General features: G+C 33.7%; 1 protein-coding gene across 1 annotated transcript in view; it reads right to left on the minus strand.

Annotated features, from left to right (window-relative positions):
- Zdhhc2 (zDHHC palmitoyltransferase 2) overlaps positions 1-25,446 on the minus strand; it is a 73,268-nt gene that overhangs the window by 6,766 nt on the left and 41,056 nt on the right. The window contains exons 4-11 of the mRNA XM_004853088.4: positions 18,525-18,645; positions 16,842-16,911; positions 15,947-15,979; positions 10,270-10,390; positions 7,938-8,070; positions 5,400-5,526; positions 5,016-5,108; positions 615-727 (exon numbers count right to left, since the gene is read on the minus strand). Coding sequence (XP_004853145.1) covers positions 615-727; positions 5,016-5,108; positions 5,400-5,526; positions 7,938-8,070; positions 10,270-10,390; positions 15,947-15,979; positions 16,842-16,911; positions 18,525-18,645 — 811 coding nt within the window. The remainder of the gene's footprint in view (positions 1-614; positions 728-5,015; positions 5,109-5,399; positions 5,527-7,937; positions 8,071-10,269; positions 10,391-15,946; positions 15,980-16,841; positions 16,912-18,524; positions 18,646-25,446) is intronic.

The raw sequence follows: 25,446 nt of genomic DNA on the forward strand, positions 1-25,446 counted from the left end.
AGAGGTATTCTTGTTCCTGATTTCTCTCTGCTTTCTGGCCACCATGTAATAAACAGCTTTCCTCTGCTATGTTCTTCCACCATGCTTTTTCTACCTTGGAGCCAGCTAACAATGGACTGAACCCTTTGAAATTGTGAGCCAAAATAGGCCTCTCCTCCTTTAAGATGTGGGTGTTAGGCATTTTGTTCCAGCAATAGAAAAGTGACCAATACATTTTCTTTCTTTTTTTTTTCTGGTACCAGGGATCGAACTGGGGTCCTTGCGCTTGTGAGGCAGGTGGCATAACCACTAAGCTAAATCCCCAGCCCTCAATACATTCTCTGAGTTGGATATATTTCCTCATTTTTATACTTTATATATTGGTATCTTTGAAAAATATACAGTGATAAAAATTTGGTTCTTTAAATTGGTAAAAAAAATTTAGAACTATTTTTTTACAAAATGATTTTCTACTGCTAACAGATAGAAGTTCTCTGAGAATAATTCTACATTTACAATGGGTTTATGACTCCAAAGTAAAAAAAAAACCAACAAATCCCTAGGTAACATATTAGAATTTTTCACCTTTTAAAAATGAAATATATCTAAAAATAGTCAAAGAAGCATACCCTTACCAGCTTTGCCTTTTCCTGGATTTGTGCTGTTCTCTGTCCAAGGCTGAGAATCAGTAAGAAGGTGGCTCTGGGACTCTCTCAATGGCTTTGCAGGAAATTGATGATTTTCAGGACTGATAAATAATAGTTATAATCACAAGTTAAATCTTAGTAGCACTGCTGAATATTTGTCAAAGTATGGAACTAAAAGTACTTGTAATTATAGATTATAGGGTGAATATAGAAGGTACTCAAGATAATCTGGGACTATAAGAATAAAGTATTAAGTGATACTGACTCACAATGAGAAGAGTATTCTATCTTTAGCCTCCTTAAGATGACCTTCTTCAACTCTCAAAAATTTTCATTCCAAATATAGAGAATAGACCTCAGCCTCAGATTTTAGCAGGTAAGGAAATCTAGTTATAACAATAACATTATTTTATTATCAATTTTATATTTTAAGTTATATTCTATGGCAAATTATACTAGTTTCCCATTTATGAGAGTAATACAAAATTTTGTTTAAAGAAGTTTAAATGACAATTTAAAGAAATATATAAAATAAAATTATTAATTTTGTAAATGAAGTGTGAATATGGAAAAAATACAAAGGTGACATTAGAAAGACATGCTTGAAGAAAACTGATCTAGTGTTTTTAAAGTGGCCTAAATTGTCTTGAACAAATAATTCTCTATCTTCCTGTACAAAACCAACAACAAATTTGGACATCTTATAGGAATGTTGAAAACATTTGACATCAGATCTTACAAACCACATGTTTAATTTGGGGAGTGAGTCCTGAATGAATTTCTTTAAAATTCAAGGTTTTTGGTTTTTTTTTTTTGTACTTGAGCTTGCGAGGCAGGTGTGGTGCCACTGAGTTAACATTTAGGTAGACCTACTACATAGCAATATATTGGAATAGAAAAATAAAATAAAATAATATTTCACTTAGGAAAAATTGGCATACAAACTAGTAGTGAAATTTTAGAACACCCTGAAATGGTAATTATAATAATATTTAAAAGAAAAAACACTTTAAATTCTTCAAAAACCAATTTTATGTATTTTAGTTGACTTGTTATATTTTTAAGGTTATAAGGACAAGCTTTTGGTCCTTAATAATTACCTTATATCTGAAAATTTAGTATGCTTTAAATTTTTGCAGCTTTAACAGTTTCCTTACTAAAATGCTGGAGGTAAATACTGAAAAAAAGAGCACATTTCTACACATTTGTGCCCATTCATGTAAAAAATAAATCAGGAAACCCAACAAGACAAAAAAAGCCACTCTTTAATTTTACTTTAATTCTTCTTCTTATTTTTCAAGAGAAGGACAGAGACCTAACAGACTCTAACAAATGACAAAGATACATTCATTAAACAATATTTATTGAAACCTGATATACCAACAAATACTCTTTGTTCTCATGGAAATTTCATTGTAATTGAGAAAAACTAATAAATATATAATAAGTCAGGTGACAATAAGATCTGTAACAATAGAAAAAAAGACAGCACAAGGAGAAGAAGGGGAGCCAGGTTACCGCTTTACATAGGGTTATCAAAAATTGCCTGCAGTGTGAAGTTACACTTAAGCAGAAAGTGAATGAAGGGAAGACAAGGATCATTCAGATATCCGGAGAAAGAACTCTTAGGAAGAGGAATGAGGAATGACAACTACAAGACAACTGGAAAAAGAACTGTTAAAAAGGGAAACTTGCAACTATAAAGCCACTAAATAAAGAAAATGCTTGCTGTATTGAGAAACAGCAAGTTTAGGTGCCTGAGGATTGTAAGTGACAAAAAAGTGATAAGAATGAGGAGTCTCAGGTCTGATCAAACAGTCTTGTAAACTGTGGTAAGGACATTCAGTAACCTTCTAAAGTCTACAGAAGGTGGGAAAACACTGGAGAGGCCTGAGCAGCAGGGTGACATAATTCTAGTTAATTCTTAGTGGAGAAAAATGGAGCTGGGAAAAGCAATTAGGAAACTGTTGAAATTACCTATTTGAGACATGATGGTGGCTTAGAGCAGCAAGGCACCACAGTGGTGGTAAGAAGGTAGTCAGATAATAGATATATTTTGAGGGAAGTTCTAATAGGATTTGCAGGTGGAATAAATACAATACAAGATAACTGATAGAGGAAACTGGGATGATGCCACTGTTTCTGTTTCTCCCTGGCCATCTGGGTGAATGGAGGTCACTAATATTGATACATGGACAAGTAGAGGAGACTCAGAGTTATGTGTATGTATAAATGGCTGTGAATCGAATTCAAAGTTCTGCTTTGATCCTGTTCAGTTGGAAATAACTTTTTAAAAATGTTTTTTTAGTATATGTTTGCAATGCATAATAATTACATTCACTGTGGGGAGTTGGTAACACACATGTCTTCTTTTTATTTCTCCTCCTTCTCCACTCCTTCTTCTCTCCTTCCATCTCTAGATCCCCTTGTCTTTTGCAAAAGATTTATGAGTATGGCTTTTATGTGTTTAGGTGGGTATGCAAATAGACTGGCAGAAAAACACAACTCTAAAGTGCTGACAGCAGGACTAGACAGAAATTTTTTATACACTGAACAAGAGAAATTATAGAACTTTGTAGAAGAAAGAGACTTCAGCTGTCAAAACTTAATGTCAGGCTGGGGATTTAGCTCAATGGTTCCACCATCTGCCTCGCAAGCGGAAGGACCGGAGTTCGATCCCCGGTACCAAAAAAACAAAAACAAAAACAAAACAAACAACCCCCCCCCCACAAAACCTAATGTCAACATTTAAAGGAAAGAGAAAAGAGGACTAGAAAGGCTAGCTGACTTTAAGATCACTTAGCTAGGTAAAAATAGAGGACCTAAAATTTTTCCCAAACCTCACGACATTCCATGATAAAAGGAGAGATACAATCTCTGAAATCCTCAAGATCTTAAACTAAAAGAAATTTAACAAGGGTAAGAAATATTGTAAACTACTACTAAATTTTATAAAAGCTTGAATACATATCTTAAATAATTTATTAAAACTAGCTTTTTTCTGCATTAAAATATAATGAAATATGTTCACAATTATCTCTGTGGAAATTTCAAGCCAAAACTCGTAGAGCATGACCCAGTAAAAGACCGCGATGTCTTTGAACCTCCCTGTGAAATACATCAGAACGGCCTCTTCACTAACTGGTACAGTCTTGGCTGTATCCAGCTGACTCTAACAATGGAATGCCAAATAGGCTGTATCTCTTTGGACAACTTAAAATGAGTTTGGAATGGATGCCAGGAGAGGATTCTGCTCACTCCAGGACCCAGAGAAAAAAGTACTATGATCCATAAGAAGTGTTTGGTGGAGAAGAGGAGGATCGGGATGGGTCCTGTGTATGAGATACTGCAGCAACTAAGAAAATCTCTAGAATTTAATACCAAATGATTCTACAGTTATGCTTCAGTTATTTGCTTTTATTTAAAAACTAGAAGTAGGATCAAATTCAAATTTGTTGTAAAGATATAAAAATCAGTGTTCAAACCATTGAAAATTCATATATAGCATTTTAAAAGTTTAAGTAATTTTGCCTTTTGCCAGTTAGTAGTAAAGTCAGAATTAAATTTCAGTTCTTTCTGTTGCCATCTTAAACCCTTGATAGAGTAGAATTTTTAAAAGGCTTAAATCTCAAGCAAAAGTCTCTAGACAATGAATTTCCAAGACTCTCTTCTCCATCTTCATAAAAAAGCAGCTCAGAGATGTTTGGAAGTTCTTAAAGAGCACAAAGGATACAGTGCACATTACTAATGGAATTGTCAAACAGGTGTCTGGGGTCCATTTGATCTCCAAAGGCTGATCCAAGAAGTTTTTCTGATCTTTTCAAAAGTTGCCAGAAAGAAAAGCACATGGAGGATTTAAAGGGGAATTTTACCCTGGCTGCTCACTGCAGCAGCGGGGAGCTAATTTTGAATTACAATGCTTTAAGTGCCACATAAAAAAAAATAATATGTTTCAGTCAACTAAAATATACTGAGACTTAACTCCTGTTTACCCACCTCCTAGACCAGCGGTGGTGAACTTATGGCACATTTTTCTTTTTAAAGAAAAGATGTTAATGTATGATTTGTTTTTCTAAACTAAAACCTCAGTATTCAGGTTTAACTGCAATGTTGGCACTTTGCGATAAGTAAGTGGGTTTTAGGTTGCAATTTGGGCACTCGTCTCTAAAAGGTTCACCATCACTATTCTAGACTATTGATAGATTCTATGACTGTAAATAAAGTTCACTATTTATCCCCCTCCCCATCAGACTCTTCTTCCTTCCTCACTCTAAGTGGAAACTATGGTAGTAAATTATATCATGTTCTTAAAATTTTTTTCAAAGGAATATATAGCCAAAGGACATTATTTGAAAATAAAACAACAATAACAAAACCTCATGGGATTACTTTTTAGCTGTTGAATTCAGTCCTGCAGGAGTAGCTGGTTGTTCAGGATCCTGGTTGACAAGGCAAGTTGGAAAGGAGCAGCCATCACCTAGACTATAATTAAAATAAAAACAGTTGAACCATGAAAAAGACAACATAGTCAAAGTCTGAGAACACAACATGTTATAGGGAAAACATGTGGATCAGACACTGGCTTCAACATACTATTAAGAGAAATAATGGGTTAACTGATTTTCATGTTGATATGAAGGAAGTCAAAGTTATACTTAAAAAGTGGAAGTTACTATGCAGAATTGTAGACTTATAGAACAAGAGACTTTCCCTGAAATTGTCTTTTTTTGATGTACTATAGTTTAAAACCTGAAAAATTTAACAGCAAAATACCTTGAAAAAATGGGTAGCAACCAATACTTCTTCTCATCACCAAAAACTTGTCGCATGTTTTTACTGAAACCCAAGCTAAATCCATTCTTATCAGTTCCATGTCGAAATACTGGACTTCTGAATGCCTCTAAAAAAAATGATAAAGCAATCAGATGTATAAAGCATGTATTTACTAATGATTCCTAATATTTAGGAATATTTGGTTTTCTAAAAAATGATGAATGTTTAAGATTTTTATTACAGTAAAAGATATATTGCCATTAATCTCCTGCAAAATACTCCCTCTTACTTCAAATACATGAATTCCATCATGCCTGCCACTTTCTGAAGCAGTTCTGGAATTTCTCTTTTGTGAATATCTTTAGTTATGCTGTCATGGCTGCCTAAATGCCATGAATCAATTCAAAACATTTATCATTTGTTGATTTTGATTTTGGAGAAGTTCCACAGGTTGCATGGTGCTATATCCAGTGAATAAAGTGGATAAGAACACATTGTATTTTTACGAGCCTGTCTTTCCACTGGATGGCACATAGTACCACATTCACTGTATTTTTTTTTATCACACTTTATAAAGACACTCTCAAAAGTGGACTTCCAGAACTGTTTTGGCAATAGTAAGAATTATGGGATAACTGTGTTTAAAATAAGAGATAGTATTTTGAAGGGGATTAATGGCAATGTATCTTTTAATATAAGTTTTTAAAAATGTCAGTACACATCATATGTTTCAATCAGCCGTTGTAAACAGGTCATGTCATCTGTGGATAGAGCTAGTTTTACTTTTTTTGTTTTGGGTGCCTTTATTTCTTTTGGTTGACCAATTAATCTTGCTAGAATTTGCAGTACAATCCTGAATAGCAGTAAAGGAGGCCATCCTTGTTGTATTCCTGATGTTAGGGGAAGCTTTCAGTTTTTTGATATTATGATATCAGCTGCAGCTTGTCCATCATGCCATTTATTAGGTTGCAGAGGTTCCCTTCTATTCTTAGTTCTCTATGGCTGTGTGTTTTCTTAATTTTGAAAGGGTGTTTGCTTTTGTTAAATACTTGTTTCTTAATTGAGATGATCTTCTGTTTTCTCCTTCATTCTACTAATGCATTATGCTACCACTGATTGATATTGAGGCATCAAACCACCTTGTATTCCTAGGATAAATCCCATTTGATCATAGGTTATAATTCACTCAATATGCTGATGGATTTGGTATGCTAGTGCTTTTGTTAAGGACTGCTGCATCCATACTCATAATGGATATTGGTCTGTTGTTTTCTTGTCGGGTCTTTGGGTTTTGTGTCAAGACAATATCGGCCTCAAAATGAATTAGGAAGTATTGCATTCTTTTCTAATTTATGGCAGAGTTTGAGAAGAATTAGGGGTTAACAATTTAAATACTTGGTATAATTCAACAGTGAAACTATCTTGTGCTGGGCTCTTCTTTGTTGTGAGGTTTTTATTACTAATTCAATCTCGTTACTTGTTATAGATCTGTTGTGATTTCCTATTTTTTCTTGAATCAGTTTGGTGGTTTCCAGCAACTTGTCCATCCTAATTTTTGGATATAGTGGTAGCTTGGTTCATGAACACTTTTGTTTGTGAACAGTTTGGTTCACAAACAAACAAAAGCGTTTGGCAAAATTTTTTGTTTGCAAACTCTACATCAGTTGACAAACATGATCGCGGCCATCTTTTCCAAAATCACAGAACAAATTAAGTTCATGAACCAAGGTACCACTGTACAACAGATCATAGTATTCTCTTAAAATCCTTTTTATTTCTGTAAAGTCAGTAGTAATGTCCTCATTTTTATTTCTGACTCTTGTGAAGAATTTTTACATATTTTTTTCTAGCTAATCTTTGTCAAATTTTCTGGTATCTTAAAAGAGAGATTGTCTCTTATCTTTATTATTTCCTTCTTATGGCTGGCTTTGGTTTTACTTTGCTCTTCTTTTTCTGGTTCTGTAAGTTGTAAATTATTGATTGAGATATTTCTTCTTTTTTTAAAATAGGGGCATTTACAGCAACACAATTCCTTCTAAATCTACTTTTCTGCATCCCATAATTGTAGGGCTTTTGAGGGTGTTGCTTTTTCTATCTAAAAGGTTCTGGCTCTTTCCATGGCTGACTTCTTATGCTAAGTTCTTTTTGTTGAGGTGAGGTCTTCTCTGGCAACTCATTCTAAACAGGTACTTTTTATCATGCCCTCTCCTTTATTCATACTTCAGCATGCTCTGTTTCATTCAAAATACTCTGCATTTCATAACTACTTTTACATTTTGTTTTAAATTTGTGTGCCCCTCAATACACTGTTTTCCCCTTGCTTACCACTGTACATACATAATGCTTTGCACACGATGATGACCAGTAAATACATGGAATGTAGGAATTTACATGTGTCTAAGTGACATTCCACAATAAAATGAGGAAATAACAATGATCTTTACCACTTCAGGACAGGCTAACATTTAATCATACAGCAACTGTCACTGAATATCTGTGTATTTAAGGTTCTGTCAACTACAATAGTTGGATACTCACCTAATGTAGATTTATTTTTGCTGACTAGCCAACAATGATAGCCAAACAGAGAAGACAAGCTGACAGAAAACATAGCTGCAGCAAAGAATAAAAACATAATATGGAACTTGGCTTGAGTATCAGGTAGGCCATTCTATAAAGGAAAAAAATGAAATGCTTTGTCAAAGGGATAAGTATTCCCCTACTTTTATAAGTAAATTTGTACATTATTTTGCCTAAAATTTTTTATTAAATTTAGATATGGAAAAAAGACACAGTTTCATGTTAAAATATTAGGAATATATATATCTATACAGATATATATAGATCTCAAGCACATACATGTCATCATATTAAGTGTTTACTAGGATATGAATATATAACTGGAAAAGGTTAAAATTTGGGCTATTTATTATATTTTATATAACTAAATTATAGAAGAACTATGTTTGCTTAGTATAAAATGTAACAGTAGGAGGCAAGATAAAAGGAACTATAACATGTAGTTTTAAATTTACTATTTGGAAAAAAAAATTTACTATTTGGACATGTTTTGTTAACATATTTAAGATTCACATATTTTTAAATAGTTTTATTATAATGCCAGAAAATGAAAGTTAATTGGCCTAATTTGGTTGCTAATCTCACTAATGTTTTATATTACTACAAACAACAGCATCAGCTAAGAGAATACATACAGCAACACATCCACAATAATGTTTTGAACTCTTTTAAATGATAGCATCTAGAAAAAGACCAACATTACTGTAGCGAATAACACCTGTTTAAAGTAGACTTTATAATACCCGTGAGTTGAAACAGACCTCTTCAAAGCAAGTATGACCCTTACATTTTATCTAGGGAGACCTGGACTGCAGGGCGTGGGACTGGAATGGACACTGAGTGAAGCACCTGACCTGACAGGGAGAGGCCACACCTGATAGAAAGTCATGGTGTTTCAATTCCCTGTAGTACCTTTCCGACTGACACAGGACACAAGATCTTACTGGTAGCTTTTGGCAGCAAGTGTGCCCAATGGAAACTCTGCTCATTCCTTTTCAAATATATATATGTGGTTTGGAATGAAAACCATCCACAAGAATGAGGAGCAGTGAAGTAATAGTCTCCATGCATTCATTAGGGATCACACACTTCAAGCTGGAAACTGGAAGTATCTCTGAACCCTAGGCATATAGCCATTCACCTGTGTATTCTAGATCTTAGCAATGCAACTGGCACAAAGTAAAGATCTGACAACTCTGTGGTATCAAATTTGACTCAAATCTTACATAAATAATCTAGCAATTCAGTCTTACCATAATAAAAGATAATTTAATGAAAATGAGAAAGTAATCTTGGCAAAGGATAAATGGCTTTTTAACCATCATTTGGTGTTTGCAATGACTATCATAGGTTATTTATGATTCCCTACTTTAATATTGCTTTGCCTTTACCTAAAAATACAGTGCTGAAAATATATGAGTTAACTAAAGCCTAATCAAGCAACATCTAAGAAAAATTCAAGGTGTTGCAGATATAACAGCTTTTAAAGTAATCTTATACATAAAGAGAAAACACTTCTTTTAAATACTGAAAAAATCCGTTTATATAGTCAATTCTCATTATTCTCAGAGGTTATGTTCTATAAGTTTGCCATGAACACTGAATTTGTGAATACTTTTGTGAACCACCGTTCCTAAGGAAAATATAGGATTAGGTTCCTGCAAGTGTCTTGTCACATCTGATCAACTGATCAATTCACAACCCTGTTTTATATGACTTTTTGCTCAAGGATGCCTTATTTAATGTATGGTGTTGATACATTAATATGAAACTCATGGCCAGGCCCTATAACTCATGCCTGAATGAAGCTTATTTATCACATGTATTTCCTCCATCAGACACACCAGTATTGTTTAGAAACACTAGGGACCACCTCAGCATTATGTCTAAAGACCATTTTCAACAACAAAATCAACAAAAAGCACAAAAATCAAAACAAGGCACCAAACAGACTATGAAGAGCATACTTGTTTATAGTACGGGAGCTAAAACAAGAAGGCGGAGCACTGCCTTGTTTTACCTCCACCAGGAATGTGCACCTAAAGCACTCAATTATTTTGCCAATCTGAACACATCTGAAGGCTGTCATAAGCTCTGTGAAGACTGATTTGGAGGCTACAGATAAGTTTTGAAGACGATGAATTAACAAATACAAAATGTGCAAATAATGAGGACTGACTACATAAATTAGCTTGGTTCTATAAAGTCAGTGTCTGAAATAATTCACTGATGAAAATTTATATTATATATTCTCGTATACTTAACATAAGGTACTAAAATAATGACTTACTGTCCAAAATTTGATAAAATACTGTAAATCTGTAGCAGCAATAAAAAGGCAGTACAGCAGAGAGTAAGCCAAGAAAAGAAGGAAGAATTTATAATTTGAAAATCCAACACAATTGTTCACCCTGCCAATGAAACAAAAACAGTCTTAATGAATTATACAACCTTAACATAGGTATAAATATACTCAAAATTAACATGGCATTTAGTTTTAAATTTATTGGCATTTTTAAAAGTATAAGGCATAAAAGCTATACATGCAAACAATAAAAAATCAATTTCACTGAGAAGTAATCTCTATGTTTGTTGTTCAATATATGATATTTAATATTGTAAATATATGATATTTAATATTGTAATATTGTATTTAATCAACCATAATTAATGTAACTACATTTCATGTCCAATTATAAAAGTAAGCAGATACCTAATAGCACAGAGCTTGTGCGATATCTAATAGAATCAGGCAGGTTAGAGAAATTCACTAAATCCTTCCTCTATGTTATCTTTGGGTTCAATTTCCAACTACAATTAAGTAAGTTAAAGTGTATTAAGTTTATCCAAATTAGATGAACCACCTTCACATATATCTCCTTGTATTACTGAAGATTGTCAAAGCATATTAAATGGGAGGTTTCAGAAAAGAAACAGTACTAGAAGCCAGACAGACAGTTATAATGAACATTTGACACTAATTATGTGGCCCCAGACATTAGATAATTATGTGGTCCCAAGGAAGTGAAATAGTCTCTTAGGATTTCATTTTCCTTACCTGTAAAATAAGGACTTTGAGATGGTTTCTGAAATCCAGCTCTCTATTCTGTGATACCAAATATGGAAATTTATAAATTCTAACTTTAAAGTTATTATATGCTAAGGCAAGGGATGGTAGAATTTCAACTATCATATCAATAAATACAAACATTAAAAACTCATTTTATGGTCACTCTCAAAATTTTTTCCTTTTCACAAAGGCAAGGGCATTACTTGATGACCTTGCATACTTGTGATGCAGTGGCACTGTAGAGTTGGCTGATATGGTCACTACTGAATGAACACATTGTTATCCGGTATAATGAAGCTACTGCATAAAATGTACTCATACTGTTTCCTTGTCTTAAATGTCTTGTCTCCACTCTAGTGTTTGTAAAATAATCTCTATTGACTTTAGTAACAAAAAGAAACATTTTTCTTTCTAGGTTTTTAAGACAAAACCATGTTTGTATGAAAAAATGGTTACATTTTATGCCCCCCAAATTATAAAGGGAACAACATTAGATTTAGTAATTTTTGGACTTAAAGGTCTTGTTTATGGGAAAAGAATTCATAAAGATGCCAAAATTTGTGGGTGTACATTGTATGAAAACAGCTGTATTAGCAGCTCTGGAAGTTCCAGGAGGAATGCAAGCCAATTGTTGAGATTGCTTTTTATAGCACTGGAATAAAAAAATGGCAAGAAATATTGGGGAAATAGTATGAGCCGAGTCTAAATTGTAATTTGTCTCAAAAGAACACAGGATATTGTCTTTATCTGTGTAGTTTCAAGAAGAAAGAATGGGTAGATGAAAGTGCTAGAAGACTCTGGACAGTTAGGTGTAAACAGAGACTGTTGTGGACTAGGGAAAATTGAAATGGATAGTGCAGAGTGCTTCTATTCCTACACAAATGTAAGAAGCAGATTTTGTTTTAAATGATGATGAGGTAATTTGCCTTGTCGGACTAGGAAACATAGGAGAATGTCAATAAATAAAGATCAAATATTTTAGTTTGATATGTACATAGAAAAATGTTTTGATAGGTTTTTTATTAGAGGAAATAGAGCAGTATTATTTATTTTCAGTAATAGTTTATGCTCTTCATAATAGGCAGCTTTGGGTTACATTTTTAAATGCCTACTGCTTTGTCAATTTGACAAAGAAAAAAACTCATCCTGAGTCTGAGCTTCCTCTATCTGGAAAAAGAATGACTTCATATAAAGAAACAAGCAACATTTGAGATAGAAAATCCCTCTCATGTTGTTTTTAGTGTAGAGCAAAGCTGTTGGCTCTGTTCCAGGCAAATCGTTTTCTGAGTCTAAACTAGAAAACATAATATATTAGGGAAAGTGTACCCTTTCAAAGCCAAAAAAACTGGCCATGTGATTTTGAACCCATTCTTCAACTTTTCTGAGGCTCATTTCCCTCTTCTCTAAACTAGGACAAATCATTTCTATTTCTTCTGTTTTTTTTTTATTTTCACAAGGATCTAGATGTTTGCTCTCTACAATGCAGTAGGCACTCAATAAATTGAAGCTAAGATTATTTACTTTTAGATGTGTTACTTAGTCTTTGGTAAGTGTGTGAAAGTACTACTGATATAATTAATTAAAAATTAAATTAAAAGTTTATAGTAAAAGAAAAAACACTTCTCCAATAGAAAGCCCAATGAAAAAAAGAAAAAAGAAATAGAGAAAAAAAGAAAAAAAAAGCCCAATGAAGTAAATACTACAGAAACACTTTAAAGTAACAAGTATAAGATTAATTTCCTGAATCCTGATATATAATTTTAACTGAGCTAAGCTCACTGAAAATACAGAGACACTTTTTAACCCAATATTTCAAATGCTCAAAGTTGACAGGGATTTATGTTCAAAACCATATATAAGACCCATATAAAATGACTGCCTCAAGGTTTGGGAATGTCCTAATGCCCTTTAATAAATACATCTATATAATAGCTGTAAAAATACTTTTTATTTATTAACATGGAAACAATTCAGGATATACTAAGTGAAAGAGGTAACCCAGACACCATATTCAGTCTATAGCATAGTCACTTGTGTTTAAAATAGGGACAGACAGACAGACACAGACTGGCAGAGATACACAGACACACACCTGCACACATACACACATTTAGACCCGAACAGTGCTTATGACGATAGTATTGGTTCTCTGTAAGTGGGGAAGAAAGAAAGGGAGGGTGGGCTAGAAAAATATGTTGATTTTGGAGTTTAGAACCACAAGTATGTATAGGTATAAATTTAAAAGTATCCTCTTGGGGTAGGAGCCAGGGCCTCATGCATGCTAAGCATATACACACAGCCTCGGAACTATACCTCCAGCCTTATACATATTTTAACTTAAAATTTCAATTTGAATTTTTTTAAAAGGGCTGTTTCATTCAGCTGGCTGGTACCAGTTGAATATTAGGCTCTTGGCATCAAACCCTTCACAAAATGACATGGCTACAGTTTTCTGTAGGAAGTGGCTGGAGCTGAGATGGTGGTGGGGTTGGGGGTTGTAGCATGAGAAATGACTGTGCAGTAAGCAGTCAGTTCATTAAACTTCTCCCACACTGCCACTAAAAGGTGAGTGCGATACAGTATGTAGGTATGACTACAGGTATTTAAAAGGCTCTGGAGTCTTACACCTGTTTCCTTTCATTTATTTAATAGGATCTGTCAAAATCTGAAAGACTGTCAAATTATCCTGTAAATTTCTGATTCAGCCAGATTAACTGCAGGTTTAGAGAGATTGCTATAATGGTGAATCATTACCTCCTATTTTTGTAATGGTGAGTATAACAAGTACATGACAAGTTTTATAGGTATATATTGGTTTGGGATAAATACGGATTATTCCCACTTCCCCCTTCCTTATCTTTTATTAAATTGAAAAAACTGGAGTCAACTATATGCCACTTATTATTTTACCACTGCTAAATATATCTTGAGTCCACAGCAACCCAGAACAGACAATGGTTAATATGAGTTTCCCTCAAAGCAGACCTCTAGACCAGAAGTCTGATACAGTTTGATACAAAAGGAGGGGCCAGGAACATAGCTCAGTGGGTGTGTGTTTGTCTAACACGCATGCTACCCTGGGCTCAATTCACCAAAAATTAAAAAATAAATATTTTTAAAATGAAGAAACAAAAGGGAGAGATGCCAATAAAGTATGTGTTACTGGCTAGGCCCTCACTGGTTGAGGGGCCCTAGAAGTGTTAATGCTTTGGCATTTCTGGACTGCCCAGCTTCTGAGCTGAACAAACCTATCCAGGTAGAAGAGACCCATCAGATGGAGAAGCAAAGAAACACAGGTATCTAGAAAGAGGGGCTGTTATAAATCATAGAGTTGTTCACTACAGTGTGTGAACTCACAGGTGGGTCATGAGATGTGGGCAGGGGAATAGAAGGAGGATTAAGAAAACTTACAGTCAAAGATACTGACAGGAACAGTTGCTGAGAGAAAGAAAAAAACAAAGAGCAAAAGAATGAATGCAAATGTAAATTAGCACAAAGGAAGTTTATTTACAGAGATTTTTCTTTAAGGAGAACATTATTCTTATAGGAGTTGACTAGTCTTAACACTTCAAAGGAAGAAATCTAGGTGAAGGAAAAGAAGCGGGTATACTGGTGAGAAGTCTAGAATACTACAGACTCTACATTCTCCTACTGTTCCTGCTAAAAGACTCATTCCCTATACAAATTTTCAGCTATGTCTACTGTAGATTTGTGGGTATGAATATATTTCCTCTGTGCTATCATTGAAAGAAGATAAGATTTCTGGAATAAATATGATTAATGTCCAAAGCAGCCTGGCCAGCAACCTTAGCATGGCTGTGACAATTGTGTACACTGAGATGAAAAATTATAAGGAAAATCAGGAAGACCCACCTGCATTAATTAGATCACTCAAATAATCTTCTATTAAGTTGCCTAATCTGATTTAGAAGTACTTGAAAACATTAATAAATTCTAAGTGGAGAGTCTTGTTTAAATGTATCTGGGTAGTTGTGTATTTGCTATTCTATTCCTAAAAGTGTTGTCATTTTATTCAAAATAAATTATCAATGCCCAGGAGGAGGCTCCTGGGCCACCATAGCACCACTCCCAGTGCAGAGGAGGTGAGTGGCATGGGCACCAGCAGCATGCCTCACCCCCCACCACCCGTGGAGATGAGAAGACAGGTAAACAAGCCTCAAAACCAGACTTCCAGATCACCTACAGCAACACCAAAGGGAAACGAGATGAAACAATCTGATACTCAACCACCTGGACTCCCTGAACTGGCAACAAAAGAGGATCTGGAAAAAATGAAATCTGAAATAATTTCTCACATAACAGCAGAAATTGTGCCCATAGTGCAAGACGTGATTAATAAATATAGAGAGGAGCTGAGGAACATGATGGAATCTCAACATAGGAAATAAATGGAATCCATAAAAGAGATGCAAACAGATTTCCAGGAGATTAAAAACTCCATTGAAAGCTTATTCAGCAGAATGAGCCAATGTGAGGACAGAATTTCAGATATAGAAGATAAGATTGCAATTAGTGACCAGGAAAAGAAAAATTTCTTTAAAATAAATTGTCAAATGTTTAGTTAACTTAATTTTTTATTAGCAATGTCTACTGAAGTATTATTATGTATAATTAATGTATAAATTATTGTCTACATTTCTGGAAAATATTTTAGTATCTGTATTTCTTTATATGGATAAAAATAAAACCCTTTGTTTTGAGCAAACATGTAAAATTAACTTTTATATTGTTAACTTACTGGCTGGCTCTCTTGAGCTAATTCAGTAAAAATTAAAGCTGAAAGCACTTCCTATGTCAACTAAAGTCATTTATAAATACAGAAGTGATTTAATTTACAACAATTTATAAAGGGACAGAAACCTACAGCCATACTCACCATGGGCAGTGATGATCCATTTTCAAAATACATCTAAAAACAAAAGAAAACACAAAAATCAATAACCCCCCAAATTTAATTTTATTAAATTATATGATGAAAATATAAAATACTGTTATTTCAAATAGTGTGGTAAATAAAATACTGCAAAATTTCATACCTCACAATTGCACAATAGTAAAAGTTATTATCTAAAATAAACACTACAGCCATTTCTAATTACAGTATAATAATAAACTTTATTATTTTCATTTGTTTTGAGACACAGTCTCACTATGTTGTCCAAGCTGGCCTTTAACTTGCAATCCTCCTGACTCAGTCTCCTGAATAACTGGGATTGCAGGCATGTACTGACTGTATCACCATGCCTCACTTAATAGAACTTTACATGCTTTAAAATGCAAATAGATAAATTTTCTAAAAATAATGTAAAATACCAACATACAAGTGTTTTATGCTGAAGAAAGTTCAAAATGTCAACAGATTTGCAGATGTCTAGGTGCAACAGTCACTTTAAATGTCACTTCTTAAGCCATTAAACTATACTGTTTGTGTAGTATATTAAATATAGAACAACTCTGGCATAAAGTCAGATGAATTATCTTTATAAAAATGGAAAACATTCACAAAAGAAGAATTTGCTAAACTGAACTAGCCAAGTCATCACTACTAAGAATCATGTACTTCATGTCATCATGAATCTGGGGGAAAAGGGACAATTGATTGTGGTCCTAAACTGCACAGTATTAAAATAATTGCTGATACCAAATATATTTTCTAATAACAATCTGAGAAGCATGAATAAACAATAAAGGTGAAAATCTGGAAAATAGAAAAGAAATACAGATAAAAGACCACCAGCATGTAGAAACGTTAGAAGAAAAATTTCCCTTACTTATCACAGACGGAACAGTGATGGCAGCGATCTGGTTTTATGAGTTGGCATCTGTCACAATATCGAATTGCTAGGAATAAAAAGTTTCACTTAGATATCACATGGAATTGAATATAAAATTAAATGGTTTTTATCATTTCTCCCAAATTTAAATTCTAAAAAGCATACTAAATTTAAATTTGGTTTAAGAAAAAACTCAACTTTCTTCAAATACAAAAAAAAAAAAAAAGAAAAAAATCAAGAAGACTTCTCTATAGCCAGAGTTCTCTAGAGAGATTTCCCAAGGATAGAGGATCTCATAAAGAACTTTTTCAAAGGCATTTCCAATTATCAGTAGTTACAGTTCAGGCATGTGCAGATGTGGCTATTTCTATTACAGGTATGTCTATTTCTCTTAAAGTCTCCCTCAATAAATCAGTTTATTTCCTCTGCATAATTGGATGAGGATACAACCAGCTAGGATAACTGGGTAAGAATACAACTGTTGAAACAAAATTTGGAAATTTATGAATAAACTCTATTAGTTGCTTAAATTGGGAAAGACCTTGTGTCTCTGTTACAAGATACAAGATTACAAGTGAGTACTGGAGGAAGTACTTTCAATAAAGAATTTTAGTTCTTGCAGTGGAAGCCCTCATCCTTTTTTTTTTCTATAATACAGATATCAAAGATAATTATGGATGACTAATTTGGAAATGCTATTTCAACACAGTAGCATTTACAAGATGTATCTGATCACTGAGGAACAATGAAAATTAACAGTATAAAATTGTGTGTCAGACTTAGATTCAATTATGATTCTAACATAAGTTAGCAACAAATATAAATAATATAAAATATTAATGAGGTATTTTGCATTTTTTTCATACTAAATCTTTGAAACCAGTTGTGTATATTACATTTAAAGCACTTGTCAACTTGGATTAGACATATTTGAAGTGCTCAGTAGCTCAGTGGGCTAGTGGATACCATAATAAGCAGCACAGGTCTAAACACAACACACAGCGCAACATTTCTGTTAAGTCTTAGTGGGCAAGCATCAATAGTTCATGTACATTGGTTTTAAAGACAATTGTTTAATTAGATGTTAAAATTTCTCACTGGGAATGTAGCTCAGTAGCACTGTGCCTGCCTGGCAAGTGCAAGGTCCTGAGTTTGATCCCCTGTACCAGGAAAAAAAATTCCTTGAAAATATGACCAAAGTAAGAGATACATTAATTTAGTTGTTTTTGTAAAAAATAGTTTAAATTTCAAAGATGAGTATACATAAATTATATAGTTACTGTTATAAATTTATGAAAAAACACTTAAAATTAATAACTATATTCATTATAGATAGATATCATGACCTTAAGTACAAAGATGAAAGTCTGTAATTAAAGTTTCTAAAATGAGTCCTAATATAAATCAAGATTTCAGCAGCTCTCACATCTTCACTGAGTCACAACTAAGTAGGAGGAATAGGATTAAAGTCAGCTCCGATTTAGTCGAGATCTCTGTGCCACAGTGTTATTTAGGTTCCATTCTGTTTTATCGGATTGTACAGGAAGGATTAAACAGCAATCTGAGAAATAACACAGTATTTTAAAATGAATGTTTGACAGTTTCAGGTATATAAATGCTAACATGCACCACAACACATTCTTTGGATACTGTTCCAAAGTGCTCCGTGCTGATGCTCACCTCCAGACATGGTCCTGGTATAGATAGGAAGATCTTTGGCTGCTCGCCTAAGAACTTCCTGATGGGCTTCCCCTCTTGGCTCTCTCTCCAACAATTCTTTCTCTGCATAAGAGAGATGGAACTGTGGAATAAATTTAAATTTTAATCAGTATTTCCAAAGAAGTGATAATATGTTGATCTACTCCACTATACCCAAAAGTATTTTTATAAAATATTAATGGTATATATTCAGAGAGGTAATAGAGTTTCAAATCTGGACAAGTTTATTAATCTCACAGATCACTATGCATCTAGAAAAAGAGAATAATAATGATTTTGCCTAGTTCCTTAGGTATTTGTGAAATTCAAAAGGAACGGAATATCAAAAGTGGTCATAAACTGTGGCATTCTATCCAAATATTAATTATATAATAGATAAATGGTGCGCAAAACACATATGGCTCAATGGACAAATTTTTCATTTGAATACCATTCAGAGCAAAAAGAGAAACAAATCAATCAAACACATTTTCTCATCTGAGTAAGTTTTAACATAGGGATAATTGTTACATAAAATCTCCAGTGCTCAAAAGAACTAATTGTTCATTTTACTTCGTACACTGCCAATTTGGCCCAACTAGTTAAAAATACATGAGAAAAATGAAAATTTTCTTGTGCTCCTACTTGATAATAACACACACACATGCACACAAACACGAGTTTAAAAAGTCTGTACTGTATGAACTTCCCTAGACATGTCCAAGGAGACATATACAAGGATAATCGCAGCATCATTGCTTGAAATGTAAAATTAAATACAAGTCAATGGCCATCAATAGGATAATGGATAAAGATACTGCAGTAGAATATATTCAAAAATACTACTGTCACTTACAGCTAATGAACCGTACTTGTGTAAAACAAAGAATCAAACCTCAATGCATTGTTGAAAATAATAGCAAATCATTGTACAGAACATATATAAAATAACTTCATTCCTATAGAATTTCAAAACCAGAAAGTTAAACAATCTATGTATTTTTATTTAGAGATACCTGTGTAAATGACACAACTATAAAATAAAAGGAAATAACATAAAATGCAGAATTGTCATTACTTCTGGAAGAATACAGGGAAATACAGTTGGGAAGTACTTATGAGACATGAAAAACATAAACAATGTTTTATATATTGGGTGAGTGATTGTTCTTATTTTATTCTTTAAATTACATGTTATATGCATATTTGGGATACTTTTTTTTTTCTTTTTTGGTACCAGGGATTGAACTCAGGTCTTTGAGCTTGCGAGGCAGGCAGCAGAACCACTGAGCTAAATCCCCAGCCCATATGCATATTTGTATATAGGAAATAGTTTATAGTTTTTTAAAAAGATTTTTTAAGGGTGATCTAAATTTGTTAATTAAAGAAAGAACAATTTAGTGAAAATTAAATCATGATATCCAAACCTAAATCTTTTCCTTCAGAAAAATAAAAACCTTTGTTTAAAAGTTGACAATTCTACTGAGGCTATTAAAAGACAGAAAAAACCCTCCAACTTTCAAGTGTAAATAATTTTTAAATTATCACAATGTTCCTGTATACACGACCTTCTGTTTAATCTAGAATTTCAGACCCTGCCTGGCATGGTGGCACAAACCTGTAATCCCAGCACTCAGGAGGCTGAGGCAGGAGGATTGCTGTGAGCTCAAGGCTGGCCTGGAGTATACAGTGAGTTCAAGGCCAACCTGAACTACACAGCAAGACCCTGTCTAAAAAAAAAATTAGACCCATTAAAGTAAAAGAAAATTTAAAAAAATTTTCTCCAAACATAAAATGTATACAGCATGAATTTTTCTAAATAAGTATATCAAATTTACTAGCATTAAATTAGTAAATATATTAGTTAAGTCCCTCATAAGTTTCTAAAATACTTGAAAAACTATTCTCTAGGTTAAGTGGTCCTCCTGTTAAGTTCACAGCATTTAAGTGTTCCAAATTACACTTCAAATAGTCATTTTTCAAGTGAACGCTGTACAAATAACAAATGAAGGCCCATTTTAGGAAGGTTAAGTGTGGCCTTTCAATCAGTTGCTCTCCAGAGTTTGCTATTTTAAATCTTCAGTTAAGTAAAAAAGAAGTATGTTTACATATTATTTTGATTGCTAAAACATGTAAATAAGAGTTTGTGTGCCTTTGGGCAGCGGTGCAAGGAAAAACCTAAAAAAGTGCCTGGCTGCCTGATCCTACAGGCTGGGCAGGAGAAGAGGCAGATCTAAATGTCTTGGATCAGAGAAAAGGTTGGTAACCACACTTCTAACAAGTGGAAAATTATCTCACAAACAATTGGATACTGGAGTGATAGGATTCATTCCACTATTTTCAAAGTTACTCTGAAAAACAACTTTAATACTATGAAAATACTGTCACCCTTCAGATCTTAACAGAATTCAGAACTGAGGAAAATTCACATTGTTTGCTGATCTATCACCTGCAACCACTGGTTTAGCAGAAGATTTATCAGATTTTCTTTCTCACTTGAAAGTTCTAGGTTGGACATTATGTACCTGTAGATGACATTACTTTAAAATTAAAAATTGAAAGTGCTATTAACTTTAAAAAAGTAATGAACACACACACACACACACACTACACATGGGTGCGTACATGTGCTCAAATGCCCTTAATGAAACTGGGTATTTTGCTTGGAAATATTTGGTATGACAGCCATAACACCAAAGGACGTGGTAACGCTGTAATAGTCAATAAAAGCAGGGTTGTTTCAGAGAAAGCAACTTTGGTCATGCTGATCCTTTGTCTACAATGCTATTCTCACACTCTTTCTACAGAACTGCTAACATAGCTGACCTCCCACTGACAGGAGAGATGGCAGTGCTGCTGCTGCTGCTTCTTTTTTCTTTCTGGCAGTGCTTGTTGACACTGCTATTTTTGTTTTTTGGTTAAATAAGTTTTATCTATTTTTTTAAAGTTTTATTTTTTGAAGAACACTTTAGGTTTATAGAAACACTGAGAAAACAATATACTCTTCCTATACTTTTACTTACCATAGCTCCTTAGATTCAGTTTAGCTAAAAAAGTTTCTCAGATTTCCCCTTTTTTTTTCTTTATACTGGAGATTGCACCCCAGGCCTTTGCACTGAGCTACATCTCCAGCCCTTTTAAAATATTTTATTTTTGAGACAAGGTCTTGCTAAGTTGCCCAGGCTGGGGCTCAAACTTGTGATTCTCCTACCTCAGCCTCCCAGAGTGCTGAGATTGCAGGCATGTGCCACCATACCCAGTTTGTTTTGTTTTTACCTTAATAGTTTTGAGTAATGCCATTCAGGTATTTTGTAGGGTGACCATGCAATGCAATTTGTCTGAAGATTTTTCTCATGATTAGTTTGGGATTAAAGGTTTTAGGGAGGAAGGTCAGGTAAAGTCCCATACCCATCACATTATATAAATGGTATACTTCATCAACATGACTTACTACTGTTGAGGTTAGCCTCTGTCATCTGGCTGGGGAAGTTTCAGGTTTTTCCATCTTAAAATTAATCCTTATTTTTCCTTCCCCATCCTGTATTCTTTGGAAGGAATTTACTATATGCAGCTCCTCATTAAAGAATGGGAACTTATTCCTCGCCTCATTGAGGGCAAATTATTTACATAAATTATTTGGAATTCTTGACAAGATAGATTTTTTCTAATATCTCCAACTATTAATTTGTTCAACTCTTTATATCAGTAGTCTCATTGATATCTATCTTATGTTCTGGGTTATAATCTAATATTATTTTTGTTGCTCAAATTATTCTAACTTTACCTCTGGGAGTTCTTTTAGTTGACTGCGTCCTTTGATATATCATCATCAATTTTCTCTGGATACTCCCTATTTTCTGCACTACAAAATGTTCCAGTCTCATCTCAAATACTTCCTGCCATAGTCCTAAAATGAGTGATTTCTTCAAGGAGCCTGCCTTCCTGTACTGGAAATGTTATCAGAAATCAAGATCTTGGATTTCAGCTCATGCATAGTTTTCAAGTTAAGGAGAATATATATACTATATTATATATAATTATAATATAATTATTATATTGTATTATTAATCAATATATTATAATTAATATATCATTAATTATATTATATAATTATAATTATATGCAATATTCCCCTCCACCCCCCAGTATCGGGGATTGAACTCAGGACCTTGTGCTTGCAAGGCAGATGCAGTGCCACTGAGTTAAATCCCTGGCCCTGAGGAGAGTATAATTTTAAAAGAACACTACAAATTAGGAAAAGAAAACTAAGATATAATAAAAAAGAATATTCACAGAATTGTATTTCCTTGTTTGCTAGCTGTTTTTTGCTTAGGGCAATAATACAACCTCACTAATACCTTTAAATGCACAAATTAAATCATAAAACATTTTTGCCTATTAAAACAAAACTTTCTGGCAACAAAAAGTTTTCTTAATGCCAACATGCAATGCCAAGGATCTCATAAGACTTGTAATGTTGGAAATAACTACAATACTTTTGGGAAATAATTTGGCAAATGACTTAAATTTCCTTGATCTAGTAATTCTACTTCTGAGAATTTATATTATGGTAATAATCTAAAATATGGGTAAAGTTCATATATATGAAAGAGCTAATGATAGCATTATGTATATGAAAAGATGAGATCAGCCTAAAAATCCAAGATGGATGTGATTAAGTATTTATTAAATATTTCACTGAAAATATGCTGTTATTAAAAATGGTAATAAGCCAATGATGGACTATTATGTAAAAAATTGTAACAGGTACATTCTATACAAAAATAGCTAGAAACAATGCAAAATGTAAAGTGACTGAATTAGTGGTATGGAAAATTTTTCCTTTCCTTTTTGCCTCATTTCCATTTTGAAAATATAATTCAATGTGGTTATATGACCTTACTGTTGAGAGAAAATTTTATAACTGAAAAACTATGATCAATGTAACAATCTTATTATGAAAAAGGCAAATTTTAATTCACAGTGCCCAGACTTGTTACATTCTTTCAGTAGGGACCAGAAAATATTAACAATATTTTTCTTACGTTACTTGTACTTCTAATTTTTTAGCTTTTCTGTTACCTTTACTCTTACTTTTTTAACTCGAGTTTTCAAAACTGTTTAGCATATGAGAATGCTTTATTGTCAATTTAAGCCTAGGATCCTCATTTTACAAGTGAGGAGCATCTGACTGCTAACGAAATTGACAGAGTATCCCAAGATTACATTTCAATGGAAGAACCTAAGTTGTTTTATTTTTGTTTTTTGTTTTTTTCTATGTGTGGTACCTGCAATCAAACGCAGGACCTTGCACTTTCAAGGCAGGTGCAGTGCCACTGAGCTAAATCCCCGGCCCAAAACCTAAGATTTTTAACCATCAAGCAAGGGCTCTTTCTTCCTAATGGTAGTCTCCAAAGTCTTTTCATTCTGTACCACTCTCCATAAAAAAATAATGTGGACTGCACCATTAATATATGAGTACTTATTTATTAATACACATATTGTCTAACATATTGTCTACCTTATGTATCAAAATTTTAAACATACATGCATTTAAAAATGCCATATAAATAGAAATTTCTCTATTTTTTTCTTCATGTTCCAGTCAATGTTGTGCTGTCTACTCTACCTATTCTCCATTGTGGTATCTGCTGTCTGTACTATCCATTTTATTTTTGTTTTTTTGTTTGGGAACCGGGAATGAAACTCAGGATTTTGCGCTTGCGAGGTAGGCATGGTGCCACTGAGCTAAATCCCCGGCCCAGTATCTGCTCTCTGTACCAGAGCACGTGGAGTGAGAACAGTGTGATTTTAATGGCCAAATGGATCTGGGTTGGAATCTTGGTTCTGCCACACATTAGCACTGGGTACCTTGGGATAATTACTTAATGTTTGACCAAAGCTCTGTCTGTAAAATGGTAATAAATAATTTTTATCTCACACAATTGTCTGAACTGAGTAAGGTATATGTCTTGGGTAGAAAAATTACCTAACATAATCTGGTAAAGTTATGAACTTACTGTCATCAATCTTGACTGCACCTTCTTACTATTTCTTTTGTGTTTTGGTATCATTTTACTTTCCACTTTTTCCAGCCACTATTTCAGACCTTCATCCCCAAACTTCAATAAACCTATCCCCCTTTTCATTCTTAGCTGATGATCTCATGTGTAATTTTAGGGGAAAATTAGAGCTAACCTCAACTTCCTGACAAAGCTATAAACATAAAACACATGTCTCTATACAGAACTTCTTCCCTACTTCCTATCAGTCATTTAACAAATATTTATTGAATATCTTTTATAGGTCAGATACTGCTCTGTGCACTGGAAATGTAGTGACCAAAGAGAATAAAGTTCAGAACTTATATTTTAGTGGTGATACAAAAACAAGTAATAAATGAATAGAGTGAGTTACAGGAGGGTAAATGCTACGGAGACAAATACAATATGGTAAAATGTAGGAAGTTTGTCCTGGCCAGGGGCAGAAAGTCTGCTATTCTATAGGGAGCAGTCACAAAAATCCTCAAAGATAAATTACTATCTAAAGAAAGTGAAGAGATGGGGCTGGGGATTTAGCTCAGTGGTTCTGCCACCTGCCTCGCAAGCGTAAGGTCCCATGTTTGATCCCTGGTAACTCCCCCCACCACCCCAAAAAAGAAAGTGAAGAGGTTGGCCATAAAGTTATCTGTGGCAAGAGCATTCCTGGTGAAGGAGAAATGGTAGGGTTAAGATTTCTGAAGGAGAGACATGCTTAGCATGGTGATGGAATAGCAAGGAAACTAATGTGACTCAACTGCCCGAGAGGTGACCACCATAAAGAACTAGCTTTTACTCTGAGCAAGCTCAGCTATTACAGGAAAGTTCTGAGAATACAGTCTGATCTGTCTTGTCTTTTGAAAGGA

The sequence above is a fragment of the Heterocephalus glaber genome, unplaced genomic scaffold (assembly GCF_053883595.1).
Source record: "Heterocephalus glaber isolate CG9 unplaced genomic scaffold, H.glaber_assembly_v1.0 deba00001461, whole genome shotgun sequence".
Lineage (NCBI taxonomy): Eukaryota > Metazoa > Chordata > Mammalia > Rodentia > Bathyergidae > Heterocephalus > Heterocephalus glaber.